The following is an 18,337-nucleotide window of genomic DNA, read 5'->3' as shown; positions in this document are numbered from 1 at the left end:
TTTATGAGTCAGTCTCCTTGGGAATAAAATTCAAATCGAAGGAAGTTCACTGATAATTCAGTTACTCATGTGTTGTCACATATCTCTGCAGTTTGTTCAGATTTAGAATGGGAGGTTTGAAGTGTTGGCTCATCTTTGTATTTTTGTTCTGGGCTATTAATTAGGTAAGAATATGTTTACCCTTGAAGGGTGCACAGGTCTCCAATTCTTGTGACGAGAGAATAAATAAGAAAAGCCGTATCCTTCATGGATTGTCATACCATCTGCCATTCTGTCTCAGTACTGAATATTGGTAATTGCTTTTTTAAAAAAATTGGTGTTCAGTAAAAATGCAAATGTGATTGAGACATTGCTGCTCTGATGACAGGAAGACTGAAAGATTCTATTTCCTGGTAAAAGCCGCACAGATTTATGCAACATTATTTATAATATGAGAAAACTGGAAACATCAAAAAGTCTAAAAGTAGTTAAGTGAGTTTGATTATGGTGTATCTGTACATTGCCATACAATGGAGCTATCAGTATCGTGTTCTATAAGGATTTTTCATGAGTGAAGTTTGCTTATAATGTAATAGATTAGAAAGTTTTACAATGTGTATAGTAATATCTCAGTTTCACTTGAGAAAAAACACATAAATGCAGGAAAAGATTTGGAGAAAAAGAAAGGCAGAATGTTTATAGCAGTTTTCTTTGGTTGTTATTTCCTTTTTGGTACTTTATTTTCTGAATTTTCTACATTGAACTTAGATTTCATAATCAGAGAACATACTTGTTTTTACAGATTTTTAAAAGTTCATAAACATTTGTAGTCTAATGATGGCCAGTCTAGTTTTCATGGTAAAGAATGTAACACGACAGCCCTCCTTCGCACTCCAGACAGGCCCCCACAACCTGGAGACGTGCCTAAGCGTGGTGCTGCTGTCCCTGGCCATGGTCATGGCTGGCTCGGGGAACTTGAAGGTGCTGCAGCTGTGTCGCTTCTTGCACATGAAAACAGGCGGTGAAATGAACTATGGTTTCCACTTGGCCCATCACATGGCCCTCGGACTTCTGTTTCTGGGAGGAGGAAGGTAAATGAGTATGTATTTCTTTCCTCGATGACAAGATACGGTGAGCAAGATCTTTAAGAGAGGCTTATTTTGAATCTGAGCATGCTTGAAAATGTTTGCTTCTGGAGGCCGTTAGCTTATCTGGAGGCATTAGTACACTTTGCAAGGGCCTTTTTATGGTTTGACCATCACTGTATGCCCTACTTAGGGTTACCATCCTCTCTCTAAGACACTTAGCAACACTGCATTTCTCAGAAGAGTCTGCTCAGCACTTCACTGCCACGTTCACTGCTTAAATACTTGACTTCTACTGAGCCGCTTTCTCACGAAGGTCACGAACATCGTCAGCCAACAAATCCTGTGGCATTTGCTTAGTTTTCAACTTCCTCGTTCTCTCCCCAGCATCCGTCATTCCTGACCACCTCATTCTTTTGTAAGACTCGCCAGACTTTCATGATGTGTATTGAATAACAATACACATAGACGCGTGTGCAGACCGTAGCAGCACAGCTCAGTGGCATGGCGGGACCAGGGTGTAGCCAGACGCCCGTCTGCACCCTGCCCGGCACCTCCCAGTCGCTGGTGCTTTAGTTCTGCCCAGAGAGAACCACTACTTACTCTTCTGACACCTTAGACTGCTTTTGCCTGTGTTTGAAATTCACATGCATCATACACTGTGCGTCCTTTTGTTTCTTGCTGCTTTTGCTCAGCGTACTGTTTGTGAGATCCATCTGTGTTGTGTGTCGTGCTGGGTTAGTCATGTTTCCATGCTCTTGAAGCCACTGGGTGACTGGGGTCCGTACCTGCAGTTACTGGACTGTGTGCTGTCTAGTTTGGGCCATTGTGGAGACTACTGTCATGCACGTTCTTGTCACGCCTTTGATTTGTCGTGTGCAGATCAACGAGTGGGAGTGGCCACCGTGTGTCTGTGTGTTCGTCTCTGTAGTCAGGCCTTCAGTGCGCCGAAGTGGTCGTACCTTGTTACCTGCCATACGAAGGTCTAGTCGCCCGCAGCCCTTATCAACATTTGTTATTGATAGTCGTCTTAATTTTAGCCATCTCGTGGTGGTATCTTGTTGTAGTTTTGATTTCCATTTCCCTGACTAATGATACTTAGCACTTTTTCATATCTTTAATGACCAACTGGAAATCTCTTTTGTGATATCCAGAGCTCTTGCTACCCATTTTCATACTGGTTTATTTATTTTTCAATTTTTATTCATGGTAAAATACACATATGATTTAGCACCTTAAACATTGTTAAATGTACAGTTCAGTGGTATTAAGTATTTTCAGATTTTCCTTTTGCAAAACTGAAATTCTATACCCTTTAAATAACAGCTCCTCTATTTCTCCTTCTCCCAGCCTCTGGCAGCCACTATTCTCCTTTCTGTTTCTAGTAATTTGACTATTCCATATTGGTTCATTGCTGTGACCTGAGGCCTTTGTCACTTTTGTATGTTGTAGTATCTTCTTCTCCTCTGTGGCTTGCCATTTAACTCTCTTAATAGTGTCTTTTGATGAACAGAATTAGGAGTGTTTTTATTTTATGGTTAGTACTTTTCTGTCCTGATGAAGTATTTTTTAGCCCTGTACCTCCCAAGAAGATATTCTTCTATTTGTCTTCCAGAAGTTTTTTAGATTTTCCATTCTTTTGGGTTTAAAATCTCCCTGGAACTGATTTTTCTGAATGTTTTTTCCCCATCGATGGCGCATGGTTACTGAAAAGTTTATCTCTTCTCCACGGTTCTGCAGAACCACCTTTGTTGTAACTTCAGTGTCTGTGTGTTTATTTCTGGGCTAGTAGGTTCAGTTGGTCCGTGTTTCTATACGTGCACCAAAACCAGTGTCTAATCTGTTGTGGTTTATAGTGAGTGAGGCACCCTGGGGAGGAAACACGCCCCAAGTGTGCTTTTCTGTCCTTGGCACCCTGCCCTCCACCGCAGCACTGGAATTCCTTGTGATTTTCACACTAAAGAACCTGTAAAGTGTTGATCGGACTTGCACTGGGTCTGTACAGGGGTTTGGGAGGAGCTGGTGCATCTCTCCGTTGGGGAGCGTGGGGTGTCCTGCGCTCGTTTGCTCTCGGGTGTGACCTTGGTCCACTGACACAATTCCTGCAAGTCACGCAGGTTCTTGTCCCCTTTTCTTTAAAACTGAACAGTACATTGGAACTCGCCTTTCCAGAACACAGAAAGTAAAGGTTGTCAGAAAGGTGGCATGCCCTTTAAGCAGGTTTTGTAGAATTGTTCTTTAATTATTTAGAATTAAGAATGGCTAAAGAAATACTTCTGTGCAAATTCTTCTTATTTTATGATTTTTTAAAAATTCCATTTTCCTTTCAAAATAAGCCCCTCTCGAGTTTTGTTCTCTTCCTCAGCCGCTCTCCGTGGCCCCACACTGTGTGAGCTGCTCCCCCCTTCAGGCCGAGGCTCTGTCCCAGCTGCTGCGGTGTTCCTCATGCCTTCTGATCCAGAAACGTCCTGTGTGCCCTGTGGCAGCATGCACGGTTCTCACAGAGTAGCCTCACCCTGCTCTTTACTCTCAGTTCCTGATGTTAATTCTAATGTTTATCAAAATGTAGAGAGAAAATGGCCTATTCTATGTACGTGTCAAAACAGTTCTTTATTCAAGTTTCGAAATCTCTTCTTCCTAATTGGTTAAAATGTGTGTGATGAATGCTAAGTTCTTACTTGATACCCTCATTATTAGAAAGGACAGACAGGGCAAGAGAGTGGGGGATGTGCGTGTGTAACAGAACATACATATATACTGAGGGGCTGCAGTAGTGTCCCCACAGCAGTGACGTCCTGTACCATGTGTTTCCAAGTATTTGTAAGACAAACGCTGGAACTTGAGATTCATCTGCCTGTTTGCCAGACTGCATTTGAGCAACAGTAAAAAAATAATTTAAGGAAAATTTCAAGACATTTGACTTCTAAGAGTATGTCGCCTTTATAAGTTTATCATATTGATAAGAAAAACAACTTGAGGAATAGTTGTGCATTCATTACAACTTTTTAATGATAACTTTCGCCTTTTTTCACTTAGTTCATCATTTGAAGGAAATGATCCTGCCTTATAGAAATGAAAGAATTTTTGAGACACTCAGTACAAAACCCTGAATATTTAAGAGAATTCTGTCAACAGGCGTATATGAAACTGGGGGAGAAGGTGGTGTCCTTTGTCCGGGACTATTTAGTGTAATGTCGGGATTGCGTTCGTGGTCCTCAGTATGGTGCCCTTGTATGTTAAAATTTTGCTTGTCATTGATTCAAGTTTTGTAATTTAATATCTGTGTCTTAAGGTGCAGATGACCTTGCAGTAGCTTGTGGACTAACTGCAAGGTGACATGTACTTGTCACTGACACTTGTATTTCTAAGGCCTTGCCGCAGTCCCCCAGTTGCCGGGTTCTCGAAAGGTGGGCGGTCTCGCTAACGTGCCTTTCCCCGGCTTTGCCTCACAGGTACTCCCTGAGCACCTCCAACCCCTCCATCGCTGCCCTGCTGTGCGCGCTCTACCCACACTTCCCCGCTCACAGCACTGATAACAGGTAAGTCCAGCTCTGCCCTCTGTGTGGCCTTTCCCAAGCTCCTGCGGGGATGGTGGGGTTGCATTTCGGGTCCATGGACTTATTTCCAGGCTAGCTTTATTCTGCTCTTGAACATAGAGCGGAATATCTTTCGGGCTGAATCTCTTTAAAAGTCGCTCTCAGCCAGGTGTTAGAGCAAAAGAGAGCTTTGGACACCCAATGGCCGCTCAGTCTTCCACCGCACCCCAGCTGGCAGAACCGCCCTAACCCCGAAGTAGCCAGCACGGTTGTCTTTAGGGAAAAAGTCATCAGGCCCAGGGCGCAGACGAGAAGCTGAAGACGACACGTTTCCCAGAGAGAAATGTGTCTGATGTAGTGGCAGTGTCTGTATGAATCGTTTTATCCTTCTTTTACATGAATGCCGAAAAGTTCTGTATAAATGACATAGAAAGGACAGGAAAAGCAGAGGCAGTCGAGGAATGGCAGTGGGCGCTAGAAGCTCTGACACGTCTAAGCTGCTGATGGTGCTGAGGCCCTGCCCTCAGCGCAAAGGTCTGCTGGTCGTTCAGGTGCAGCAGGGCTGTACGTGGAGGGAGCTGACGACGTGGCTGCTTATATCCCAATGACTCCAGTGACATCTGCGATGACCAGTGTGCCCCGCTGGGGGCATGTGCCTGGGGCCGCAGACTCACTGCGCTCAGGAGGCATCGTCTGCACGGCACCCCACAGCGGAAGGAGACTCTTTCCCCAAAGTGTCCTGGTGTGAAGTCCACACATTACTGACAGGTGGCACCTAAGGACGTCATCGTGGAATTAATATGACTGACGTGTGGTCTCACCTGTCCATTTAGGAGGGAGTTTTGAGTTGTTAAGGTTAGTGTTGGAGAGGGTATCAGAGAGACTCACGGGTCTCTTGCTGGTCATAGTAGTATTGGAAGCAGAGCACGTTGGTGACAAGCACCGAGAACCTGATGTAGCAACAATACCAGTTGTATTGTAGCTGTGATTGATTTCATTTCCAGTAGATTTATAGGGGTGGTTGCTGGGGGTAGGAAGGAAGGGTGTGGCTGGAAATTTTAAAAAGGGGAGTCTTATTATCCTCTAATGGGATGTCTTAAAATGTAAAAACTTAACTGTGTGTTTAAATTGTAAAATATAAATTTTAAAGTTTAAAAGAAATTTTTGAAGACTCAGAAAGTACGTAGAGAAAGAAAAATTTTGTTATGATCTCACTCATTAGTTTTTGGTGCGTTACACTCTGTGTGTGTGCACGCGTGCACACATGTGTACATCTTGTAGGACTTTCCTATCTGAGGGAAACTGGCACTCTTTCTTCCCCCTTCTTCCTACCAACGCTTAAGAAAAATAAAACTAGAAGTAAATCTTTTAGGAGGTGGAAAGAGATGCTCCGTGTTAATCAGAGGAGGATATTGGAGAACTGATTTCATAAGTGATCAATTTATTACTACATGTTTTCACATTAAGATCATTTTTGCCTCCCTATAAAACCTTGTAACTGAAAACTCAAGAATTCTTGGGTAAAGACCAAATGTCTAGAATTTTCTAAAGAGAATTTCTCCCTGACTTTTCAAGTGGAACCCCTCATCTTCCTTCAGGATTGCTGTCATTGGAAGGTGGCACTCTCACGTCTGTGTTGGCCACAGTGGCTTGTAGAGCTGTGCCATTGTCACCTGTTGGATACTTGCTGTCTGTTTTCTGTGAACAGGTATCATCTCCAGGCCCTGAGGCACCTGTACGTACTGGCCGCAGAGCCACGGCTGCTGGTGCCCGTGGACGTGGACACCAACACACCCTGCTACGCCCTCTTGGAAGTCACCTACAAGGTAAGGCTTCCCCGCTCACCTTTGTGATTTTATTACCATTCATCCATCGTGGCAGGTCAGGACATTTTAAAAGCGTTGTCCCTTAGAAGATGACAGTAGTGAGTTGAACCCTCATAACAAGAGAAGCCTCCAGAGTTTCTGCACATCTTGCAGCTAGTTGGGCTCATTCAGAGTGGGGCGAAGACCTCAGCGAGCGACAGCTGCTCTCATCCTTAGAGCTAGATTAGAAGTGTCCCTGGTGACTTCACGTGGCTGGTGGTAGTGCTGGAAGCAGTGAACTGGGTTAGGACTGTTGAGCGATGAATTCGCAGGGGCTTAAAGCCCACAGTCCCGTTTGACGAGGGAACTTCGATTTAGGTACACAGGTAGCTTACACGTCACGTAGCCTTCATTCATTAGTAAAGATTAAGTACCTTCTGTGTGTCACAGTTGTGCTAGGCTTTGGGACACGAAGTTGAAGTTGTCCTATTCCTGGCCTGTCTGTTGGGGAGCCAGGTGTGGATGCCATAAGAACAGGTATTGGCGAGGAGCAGGGAGGCACTCCATCAGTTGTGGGTGGGAGGCTGCAAGGCAGGCTTTGTGCCCCGGCCGCGTCTGCCCGTTGCGGAGGTGCATTTCCTACAGGCATGAGGCCTGAGGCCTGCCAGTGCAGGTCCTTGGTGCTGGCGTGCAGGGCCGGACGTGATCGGAGGTGGTGCCGGCCCATGGAGGGTGGTAGGTGTGAGCCCTCGGAGACCTGAGTATCAGAAAGGATTCGGGGCCATCTGACAGTCTGTGCCGGCCTCGGGGAGTGGAAGTGGACAGTGGAGCTATTGCTCCTTGCCGCTCCCCTAACTGCACCTGAATGGATGTTCTCTTACCTCTGTGAAGGGCACTCAGTGGTACGAGCAGACCAGAGAGGAGCTGATGGCCCCCACCCTGCTTCCAGAGCTGCACCTTTTAAAGCAGGTACGTGGCACGTGACTTACGGAGACGTCCACGGGGCAGGTCCAGCCAGGACAGTGTGTGTTAGGGACAGCTGAGCAAAAGCCTGTCCTCCTTCAGCAGCTGCAGTAGTTAGGGAAGTGTCCCCCCAGGAGCTGCCGTGGGTGCGAAGGGAGCATTTCCAGTGCAGGTTAGGTGGCCTCGCACGTGACTCGCATCCTGGTCCGGAAACGGGGCTCCTTTACCTCCCCAGGTCTTTCCCACCCAGTTACCCTTACTTCCTCTGAGAAGCAGGGCTTTCGTTTTGTCAGAGTAGCTCTTCATCAGCATTGGGCTGACTGTGTTTCTATTTATGTTGGCAGATTAAAGTTAAAGGCCCACGATACTGGGAACTGCTCATCGATTTAAGCAAGGGAACACAGCACTTGAAGTAAGTATACTGAACTTCTCAGCTGACCTGTGAAGTGAATGGAGGTACACGGGGAGGTGGCAATTATAGGTTATTATCTCGCGTGGTCCTGTCACCCTCCTCTCTCACCCAGAACAGGCTGTAGAGTACGTATTGAGTACAGCAGTCTAGCTCTTTGAAACACATTTGTGTTAGAAAAAGAAAATTTTACCTTAGAAATAAAATTCTAAACATTTATGTTTATTCGTTGAGAAACTTGAAGTGACTTACACTGGGACAGTAATGGAATTGTCTGTTGAGGCAATAATGAACGAATGAGTGTAAGGAAATAAGGCTGATGTGTGTGTCCACAACGGGCCTTTGTAACAGTTGTTGTTTGTCAGATTACATCTTCTGTTGCCTGTCTTTCCCATTCATTCTCTTGTTAGATTGGTCTCATAAAATTAAGGTTATGGTAGGTTGGCTTTGGGTAGAAATAGCCATATAGAAGTAATTACTTTAACAAACAGAGAGCATTAATAATTTTATACCTGTGATGATGTGTAAATTGTCTTTAAATTTCCAGAAAATGTAACAAGCTTGCGAAAGTTTTTGTTCCAATTTCCATTTCGCTCAAACTGTCTATGTAATATCTATATTCTGTATTGTTCCATGTTTACATTGCAGCCTCATTTTCTTTCCCTTGTGCACCAGTCAGTAGCTATTCCGCACCTGTTTGTCCCCCACATTGCTCCCAGAGGACAGGGGACATAAAGACACGTAAAGTACTGCCTGTGAAGCTTACATGTGAACAGTCGGAAATTATTGTTTAACAAGTTCCATGAATCTAGATGCCAAAGAAAAACAGTAGTTTGTTTTGGCTTTCTTGGGGGCGACTGATTTAATTTTGGACACAGTAAATAATCTTACACCTTAGTGGAAAATGTTGAAGACTTCGTGTCTTGTGAACGTGGTATTGGGAAATGCAGCATTTCCGGCCAAGAACCTTCAGTATCTGTACCTCATGTTAAACTCACTCTTGTTTTCTTTCAGGTCAATCCTTTCCAAGGATGGGGTTTTATATGTGAAACTCAGAGCAGGCCAGCTCTCCTACAAGGAAGATCCAATGGGATGGCAGAGTTTGTTGGCCCAGACCGTCGCTAACAGGAACTCTGAAGCCCGGGCTTTCAAGGTAGCACACCTTGGTGGAAATTGAAGGGCAAGGGGAGAGCCCCACCCCCAGCCCACCCAGAGCACGGACTTTGCGGTAGCGTCTATGGTACCGTGAGATGGCTCTGCCTGCCCCTGCTCATTGCTGCAGGTGGCACAGACGAGTGACGCGGGGTCTATTTGCCGTAATTAAGTGGCAGCCATAATAAAAGACTGCCACCTGCCAGGACTCTGACACTGATTGACATTTGGTGGCAGGGACAGTCATAATATAGCTTAACACTCTAAATATTTCAGTTTAGTAATTTTACTCATGAATCCTTAAATCTGTCCAGATGTACTTAATTCCTGGCAAGAACAGAGAAAGGTTTTTGCAAGGGAGCACTTAGTTCCATTTTTAAACCTTTTGTTGCTTAAACCCTGGTGAGGATAAAATGATGACAGCGTTAGCCTTATTTTATTAGTTGACCTTATTCGCCTAGCACCTGACTGCTAATAGAGCAGTGTTTGGATGAATGAAGCATGCTCGAAGCAGTCTCATCCTGGGGGACGGATGGGGCTGGGGGGACAGGACATAGTTTGCTCTACGTTCTAGAATACGCTTCCAGCACTAGAAATGCGGCCCATGGTCTGCCATCAAATTTCTGAATTGAACACCAGTTTTCAGGAATCCCGTGAGCACATGTGGTCCTCCTGGAGGTACATTGAGAAGCAGGGGAGCATTCGGGGCCCCTAAGGGTAGCCCACACAGCACGCACGCGGCAGGCAGACGGGCTCGGCGGTGCCAGCCTTTGTTTACCCAAGTGAGGAGGTAGCAGCTTATTTTAATTAAAGTCACATTTGATTTTAAGTCAGTTACTTAGGACGGAGGCTTGATGACAGTCCCCAGGCTTTAAATAGGTGCAGTTGACATCAATAAGTTTTGTTTGGCAACACTTGCTATGGGGTCTGGGGTACTTCTGAAGGGTTTTTGGACAAAGTTTAGCTTAAATTAGCACTATTGCTTCTTACATAAATTAGAGTTCATTTCAAAGACTCTAATCCAATTTGTAAAGAAAATATGTAATATTAGGCTTGAGTTTGAATGGGGAAAGTGTTTAAAAATTAGAAGACATCTCTGTTTCCTGCCTGCTGGGAATTCAGAAGTAAAGTATAAACCTCAATGGAAAATGGTAATACCTCCATGTTCCATTTTCAGTTTTGAACCTTGAGTGATATCTCCTGTTTTTACTAATTTTTTTCTATTGTGGTAGAGTACACATAATGTAAAAGTTACTGTCTTACCCCTTTTTAAGTGTACAGGTCGGTGGTATTAAGAGCATTGACACTGTATAACCTTCACCGGCATCCAGCCACAGAATTCTTTTCATCTTGCAAAACTAAAACGCTGTACCTGTTAAACATTAATTCCCAACCCCCCAGCCCGTGGCAACCTCCATTCTCCTTCCTGTCTCTGATTTTGAGAACTTAGGTACCCCGTGTTAAGTGGAAACACATTATGTCTTTTTGTGAATGGCTATTTGAGCAATATTCTGTTTTCCTTACCTTTTTAGTAAGGATCTAGTTTGTTTTTTAGTTAATGAAGGAGAGGGAAAGGCTTCTTTTAGGTGAGTTTAGTATTGGCCTTTTGCTAAGTCAGGAGCTCGTGCCAGCTTGTGTGGAAAGCTTCTTGTAACTGCTGAGCAGAACACGTTGAGGGTGCTCTAGCAAGTTGGTACAGCCTTGGGTTTTCAGGGGCCATTGTGTGAAAAAAGCGAGGTAGAGTCCTTACAACAGCATACATTGCAATTTGAAAAACAAAGAAAGTAATAATCATCTTACTTATATTTGTTGTTGTGTGTTTATTTTTTAGCCTGAAACAATTTCAGCATTCACTTCTGACCCAGCACTTCTGTCATTTGCTGAGTATTTCTGCAAACCCACTGTGAGCATGGGTCAGGTAAGTGTGTGGTATGCTTCGCTCAGCCCAAGAGTAGAATTCGTTGTGATATCTACCTGTGGACACTACCAAAAAAATCTGTAGTACCCATCTTTGAGGTTAATGACATACTTCAGGCACACTGGTTCATGTTTTTGCTTGGCAAATACAGATTTTTTTCATAGTCTAAAACTAATAAATTCAGAACTTCCTACTTTGATAGAAGAAACAACTTAAAATTTCTAAGACACTAGTTTTGATGGGTGGTAACTTTCTTATGTCCATTCTTGTACTGATTTATATTTTCAGTGTTCAGTCCTTCTCTTGTTTTTACATAATTTTGTTAATTTTATTTCCTCTATTTTATAACCCTTCTTCCTATTGGTTGTAAAATTGCTCTCTTTAGGAGTCACTGATTGCCTAGGAAATCACTGATTTTAGTTCATCGTTGCAGATGGTGAAGATTGGATTTGGGAATTAGGTGGCCTGGGATTGATGGCTTATTGCCTACAAGTGAAAAGTGTGTGGCCTTGGGAAAATTTTTCAACCTCTCCAAGAGGCAGTTTCCTCATTTCTAAAAGTGGCATTATAATGGAACCTACCTTCCATTCCTGTTTTGAGGATAAAGTGAAATAACCTTTTCCCCTCTTATTTATTGAATCTTTACTATGTTCATTTACACCTCAGGAATACTGCTGTTTCAGTCCCAGACCACAGCAGTAAAGCGAGGGTCACCGTAAAGCGGATCATAATCTTTTTGCTGGTGGAAGGTGTTGCCTTCAATTTGAAAAAAAACACATCTGTGAAGTGCAATAAAATGAGGGCTGTCTGTATTGGACCCTTTGCTCAGTGCTTTCCGCAATTTTATCATTTAGTTCTCACCCGGAGGGTAGGCTTTATTGTTCCAGGTTTGCAGATGAGGAAACTGCCCCTCTGAGATGTTATTTGCCCAAGATCACAGCTAGTAAGAGCAGGGCATGTGCTCAAGACAGCAGGTCTCTGTGAAGGCCCGTGCCTGCCCTCAGCCCCAGCTGGACAGCCTGGCAGACTCCCCCAGCCTTGTCCTGCTCAGTGTTTCTGTTGCCTCTTGGGGTACCTGTCCCCTCTCTGGGTCTTGCCTTTGCCAGCACAACCCAAGGCACGTCTCTGACGTCCTGTCCCCTCGTTTTTGCCCCAGCTAACCCACCACAGCACTTGCACCCTTAGCTGTCCCTCGGGACTCAAGTCTCGTTGCACATTGTGGGGGTTCAGTGTGGCATGTGCTGTGACACGTGCAGAGAGGTCTTTTCTGTCACTCACTGCAGAGCTTAACATGGGCCGTAGTGGCTGCTGCGCAGCTGTTTCTCAAATTGATTTTGAGATATACATTGATGGGCTACAAATAGCTTCTGATTTTTCACAGAAACAGGAAATTCTGGATCTCTTTTCTTCAGTACTCTACGAGTGTGTCACTCAGGAGACCCCGGAGATGTTGCCTGCGTACGTGGCAATGGACCAGGTATGGTTCCAAAAACCTATTCCAGTCCTGAGAGGTGTATCCTGTATTTCAGTAACACCCTCAACAGCCAGGTAAGGTTCCCAAGGGTCCCATCTTTTTAGTTTCTCATCTGTGTTTAGAAATTCAAAATAGGAAGCCCCAGCAAAGATGAAAACTGTGCTATCAAAAAGCGTGGCATTCATGGTGACAGCCATGCCCCTTGCTGGGCTCTGTCACTCTCGGATTCCCGTTTTCCCTGTCTCTCCCCGGGTGGCCTCTTGCCTCCCTCCTGAGAGCCTGTCTATGGGCACACTGTGCGCATGGGCCGTGAGTGGTGGCATGAGAGCTCCCAGGACGGTGTGTGCTGGCTCAGGGCGCTGGGCCCCGTTTTGAAACTGTTTTATGTTCCTGCTGTTTCAAGCATCTGAAAGGGTTGATGAGTGCCTGATGGCTTTCCTAAAGGCTCAGACCAATTTTCTCGCTCTGGCATATTGGGAACACACACGGCGTTTTAATAGTATGTCGTTCAGACCCAGATTTGCAGTTAAGCTAAGCTAGTATTCCAACTTGGCTAAAATTTATCTGGGAAATCTCAAGAATACAGATCCTCAGAGCCCATTCTGTGTCTGCTGAGTCAGGGTTTCTGGGATGAGGTCCAGGATGTAGTTTTAAACGGCTGTTGAGGAGAATATGATACAGCGAGTTCATACACGAGCATTTGGGACATCATCTAACAGCACAGTTATCCCTACTGTACAGCCGAGTGGGAACTACACTGTGGCAGGGGACAGTCCCCCAAGCCTGAAGGTCACTGCATTAAGTCCTTAGCTAAAGGCAGCGTCCATCATAGCCCCATAGGCGCAGAGCGCCTTCCGTGTCTGCTTGGAAAGTGCGAGGGTGGTCCACACTGGTACCACTCCCCTCAGCATCCCCGCAGCAGCCAGCTCTGCACCTCCCCTCGGTGGCTCGCACTGGCAGGTGTCGATGGAGGACTGCCCCTCTGGTTGCCACGTGGTGACTGCAGGTGGGTCCTAAGAGCAGTGGTATCAGGACCCCAGGCACGTCCTGACACCCCCGGGGTCCCCAGGAGGCAATAGACCTGTTTGGTTTTCACTTTTCAGAGCCCTTGAGCCAAAAGTGGGCTCGTGTGCCCTTGCTGCTTTTACCCGAGAGCTGTCCCCATGGAGCCCACACTAGAGTGCCCAGTAGGGCTGTGCGGCCAGACTACGCAAACAGAACGGTCTCATGGGCACATCTGCCAACACCACCGTGTCCAGCTCTGAACGAGAGCTGGTCGTGGTGGCTTCACCCTCACTGAGTGCCACTCCCCTCCTCCCCTAGGCAGTCAGAAGACTGGGAAGGGGGGAAATGTCCGAGACGTCGGAACTCTGGCAGATTAAGCTGGTGCTGGAGTTTTTCAGCTCCAGGAGCCACCAGGAGCGGCTGCAGAAGCACCCGAGGCGAGGGCTGTTCATGAGCTCCGAGTTCCTGCCCGTGGTGAAGTGTGCCATCGATAACACCCTGGATCGCTGGCTGCAAGGTGAGTGGCCCACTCATGCAGCCTCAGCTTTCCCGTGCAGCCTGTTCTCACGGGGGGCAAGACAGAGCCGGGGGTCAGCAGCGTGGCTGTGGGTGCTGTGTTTCCAGTTAGCTGCCTGAGACTGAGTGTCTGCCTCAGCTTCTTTAAAGGTGCATTTGTAAACCACGGGACAACATGCACAGCGTTTTAAATACCCCTGACACTTAAGAGCCCTTCCGCCTCTCTCGAGTCAGATCCTGTTTCTTTTCTGGTCTCTGGCTTGCGTTTCTGTGGCTGTGTCACCTGCCAGAGGCCAGCAGTCGTCTTCTCCCCCTGCTCTATCCCCCACACCCCACCACCCCATGCACTGAAGACGCTGTGTGCTTACTGAGCGCATGGAAGCTGTTTTCCCAGGCGTCTGTGGGAACCTGGCTGTGACAGCAAGGGAAGTGTGAAGGTATTTATAAGTGCCCCACCTGAGACAGGTGGCGGACAGCCGTCTGACGTGTGACAGAATTGGCTTGTGGCCGTCCGGGGCTTGCGTGCCTGGCAGCAACCTCCTCTGGGCACACACCAAACCTGGTCCCAGCAGTAGTGACAGTCCTGGATTCTTGAATGTGCTGGTGGTCAAGGACCTAAGGGCTTGCATACAGTTAAAAACCATCTACGTGTAATACTACGAAAAACTGAAATCATGGACCAGATTTGAGTGATACTCACGGAAAACAGCGATTTCACCCCCCCGAGTGTGTGTGGTTAACTGCTGTATCCCGTCTGTCTTGTCCTCAGGTGGTTTCAAAGGTCATGTAGTTAAAAAATGTTTTTAAATACTATTTTGTCCTTACTTTGGGGAAATATACAAGTTATTTTATAGCTTCTGGTGAATTGTTGTTACTGAGTGTAGCACGTCATCACGTCCAGCAGACCTTTGCTGCTGATCAGACGTGACTCACAGATGTCATGGCGCAGTGACGCCAGCAGTGGCTAGAGCAGTCTGTAAAGGGCACCGGGAACTGCTCCCAGCGTCATTGCTCAGAGCCTCTGCCAATCTGACCGCCGCCCTCAGTGCCAGAAACGTGCGCTCATTTCCATTGAGGGGCCATCACGTTTTAGAAGTCCTAGCTCTGCTTTCTCTGCTCTCACGAGTTCTAGCCAAGCTGTGGTCTGGAGAACAGTCATCCAGAGGGAGGTGGGGCCTACATGCAGCCTCAGAAACGTCATTCGTGTTTGTGTCTCAAACACAAATGCAGTGTGGACTTCAGGGTCGCTCTGGGTCGCTTACTAGGAGCCCAGACCATAGGCATTGGGTGTCTTGTGTGTGTGTCTCCTCAGTTAGATTTTAATCTTGAGTGAAGAAAATGGCTTTTCAGTTAAGAACTTAAAGAGTTTTATTCACTTTCAACTGTTTTATTATGGACAATTTAAAGCATAAGACGAAGTAAACAGAATAGGTTCATAAGCCCATCACCCGCGGAATTCAGCAGTCACTTGCCTTCTGCCATCCTGGGTACCTGCATTCATCGCCCCACGCCGGTTTCCAGTGGTGCCATTGTACGTCCTCACCCACAGAGGGTGCCCGCAGGTTTGGGCATTGTAACTGCTTTCATTTCAGACAAGCTGGTGGAATCATCTAGTTTTAATTTGCATTTCCCTGGTGACATGGTGTTGACCCCTCTTTTTCATGCCTTTTTGTTATTCATGTACCTGTGGCGTGTCTGTTGAAACCTTTACTCAGTTTTAAATTGGCCGTCTTGGTTAGTGAGGGTCGGAACTTCTACAGACCTGGCTACATCTCTGAGATGCTTTGCAGATTTTTCCTTCTACTCTGCCTGTTCATTTTCTTAAGGGTGATTTTGATGAACAGAACTTTTAGGTCTAATTTATCAATTTGTTTTATGGCTATTGCTTTCTGGGTGCTGTCCAGGTCATAAAGATTTCTTAAAGTTTTCTGTTAAAAGCTTTACAGCTTTAGCTTTTATATTTGAGTGTGTGATTCATCTCTCATCAATCTTTTATGTGGTGTGAGGTGGGAGTTTAGGCGTGGGGCTTTTTAATACAGATATCCAGTTGTTCCAGGACCACTTGTGCAGGTTTTCTCTCTGACTGGCTTGCTTTGAGCTCTTGTTGAAAATCAGTCAACTGAATAAGTGTGAGTCTGTTTCTGGACTCAGGTTTGTACCATCGGTCTGCTTGTCTGTCTTGACTCCAGTACTGCAGTGTCTTCATTACTGCAGATTCAGAGTAAATTCTGAAATCTGGTAGTGGAAGTCGTCTTGTTGATTTATAATATTATACTAAATGCCTACAGGATGGAGGAGGGAAGGTCTCAGGTCACTAATCCAAGCTCTTGCTTCAAGAAACTAGGAAAAGGAAAGCAGAACAAACCCGGGCAAGCTTTCCTTGTCCTGGTTTCTTGCAGCGGGGACTTGGGTTAGGGACTGGAACACCTCCTTGCCTCAACGCTCAGCGTTTGGTCCAGCGCACGACCAGAATGGCTCTTGGGAGCTTCCTGGGGAATGAGGACATTGGTGTTTCAGCACATGTTGTCTGCCTCTCCTCTCCGGCTTCCACTGCACATCCTTAGCCGGTGCCAGTGGCAGACAAAGCATGTCTGTCACCGAGTGGCTCAGGCCTGCCTGTCCCTGAGTTTGTTGCTGTCAGGAGAACGGGCTGCCTGCTGTCCCAAACAGCCGGCCTTGGTTGGTCCTTTGGGCAGCAGCAGTGTCACCTGGGAACTTAGAGATGGGTGTTTTCTGGTCCCACCCACGAAATCCGTGTGCATTTTACTCAGCCCTCCAGGTTAGAGTTCAAGAAGCTCTGACAGGGTAGTCCCCGGGGCTGGGTCGGTCCCCTCCGGTGTGACACAGGAGGGCCTGGGGAGTATCTGACTGCTTTTACAGCCCTCATCACAGTTTGCAACTGTGCATTTGCGTGTCCCCCACCACGCTAAGCTCTGCAATCATAGGCACTCTCTCTGGTCCACCACAGTGGCCTGAGCGCCGAGCACAGCCCCTGCCCAGCACAGGTTAGAGCTCACTGAGTTCTTGGTGAAGAAGGAAGGAGGCGCCGACTCTCACGGCTTCAGGTGTGCAGTCCCTCGTGTGTCTCTCACAGCTGGGGGCGACACGTGTGTGCACGCCTACCTCAGCGGGCAGCCCTGGGACGAGTCTCAGCTGAGCACACTGGCCTGCTTCCTCGTGTATCACTCGGTCCCCGCTCCACGCCACCTGCCACCGCTCGGACTGGAAGGTAACTGCCCCTCTCCGGGGGAGGTGCTCCCAGTGACGTGTCTTATCTACCTACTTTCTGTCTTCGTTCATGTGTGGATGCTACTTTCTGGAACCTTTTTTCTGGAAAAAGAAACTCTCTGAACTTGACACATGCATGAACTTTTATCTACTTTCAGAAAAGGGTTTGTTCTCTCTTGATTTTTATTAAGATTATGTTTAGATTTTTTATCAATTATATTTAAATAATATTTTAGTTTCTTTTATTATATTTAAGCAATATGTATAATTAAATAAGAATAGTTTCACATAACTAGAGATCACTTTCTGAAGTACAGAATTGGATGCATTTAAATTTTTATGTTAAACCATACAGTGCATTGGGGAAAGTCATAATTTAAACATTGCCTTTGGGTAACTGTTCAAAGGGCAAACTGCCAGCTTTAACCTGATTGTCTGGAGCGCCCCCGGGGACGGCTGACCAGTCTGTCCAGATGTGTGACCCCCCCCCCCCCCCCCCGCCCATTTGCATTCCTTCAGGGAGCACAAGCTTCGCCGAGCTCCTCTTCAGGGTGAAACAGCTGAAGATGCCTGTGCGGGCCCTGCTGAGACTGGCTCCTTTGCTTCTGGGAAATCCACAGCCAATGGTCATGTGACCCTGTCTACTGGGCAGCCTGCCCTAAAACGTGACTTCTGCCCAAACACGTGACCACATGGCAAAGCGAAAGAAGCCTTTGTAAGTTTTGTAATGTGACTGCGGGGAGTGAGCTGCTCAGACGTTGTCTTGCACAGTCCCAGTGTTTTAAATATTCCAGGGACTGTTGCTGTCAGCACTGACATAGATCTGCAAGCGAGTTAACATTTACTTGTGTAAATAAAGGTGTTTGCTTTGTTTTCAAAACTCTTGGTTATTTGGGTTTTCAGGGAACAGCAGGAGGGGTTGGGGAGGACATTGGTTTTTAAAGTCTTACAACTATGGTGACTTTATGCTCAAAATTGCAAAGTTTTTAAAAAAGCTCTTAGAACTTTGTGCATCAACACAAGGGCTTTCAGCATTCTGTGAGATGTCCTGATTGTCCCGTCTAAAAGGAGCGTGTACTCCTGCGCCAGCGCCAGCCACCCTCAGTGTGTTGGTCCCCTTAAACGGGAGGAGATGTATATGTGAATGAAGACTTGCCACATGCAGCCTGCTGTACATGGAGGAAACAGGGAACTTCCACCACAGACTGGGCTTCAGAAGGGGCTGCATGTCTGTACCCACACGGGACGGGAGGGCTGCACGTCTGTA

General features: G+C 46.4%; 1 protein-coding gene across 3 annotated transcripts in view; it reads left to right on the top strand.

Annotated features, from left to right (window-relative positions):
- Positions 1-17,947, top strand: part of ANAPC1 (anaphase promoting complex subunit 1) — a 75,461-nt gene extending 57,514 nt beyond the window's left edge. For all 3 annotated transcript variants that reach the window (XM_081067923.1, XM_081067922.1, XM_081067921.1), the window contains 11 exons: positions 877-1,070; positions 4,517-4,603; positions 6,309-6,426; positions 7,297-7,374; positions 7,713-7,780; positions 8,792-8,930; positions 10,761-10,847; positions 12,229-12,324; positions 13,645-13,843; positions 16,937-17,071; positions 17,590-17,947. In XM_081067923.1, coding sequence (XP_080924049.1) covers positions 877-1,070; positions 4,517-4,603; positions 6,309-6,426; positions 7,297-7,374; positions 7,713-7,780; positions 8,792-8,930; positions 10,761-10,847; positions 12,229-12,324; positions 13,645-13,843; positions 16,937-17,071; positions 17,590-17,705 — 1,317 coding nt within the window. In that variant the 3' untranslated portion in view covers positions 17,706-17,947. The remainder of the gene's footprint in view (positions 1-876; positions 1,071-4,516; positions 4,604-6,308; positions 6,427-7,296; positions 7,375-7,712; positions 7,781-8,791; positions 8,931-10,760; positions 10,848-12,228; positions 12,325-13,644; positions 13,844-16,936; positions 17,072-17,589) is intronic.
- Positions 17,948-18,337: the final 390 nt, after the last annotated feature.

Source organism: Rhinolophus hipposideros (assembly GCF_964194185.1).
Source record: "Rhinolophus hipposideros genome assembly, chromosome: 12".
Taxonomy (NCBI): Eukaryota; Metazoa; Chordata; class Mammalia; order Chiroptera; family Rhinolophidae; genus Rhinolophus; species Rhinolophus hipposideros.
The sequence above is the reverse complement of the archived record's forward strand: the minus strand, read 5'-3'. Positions and strand labels throughout refer to the sequence as shown.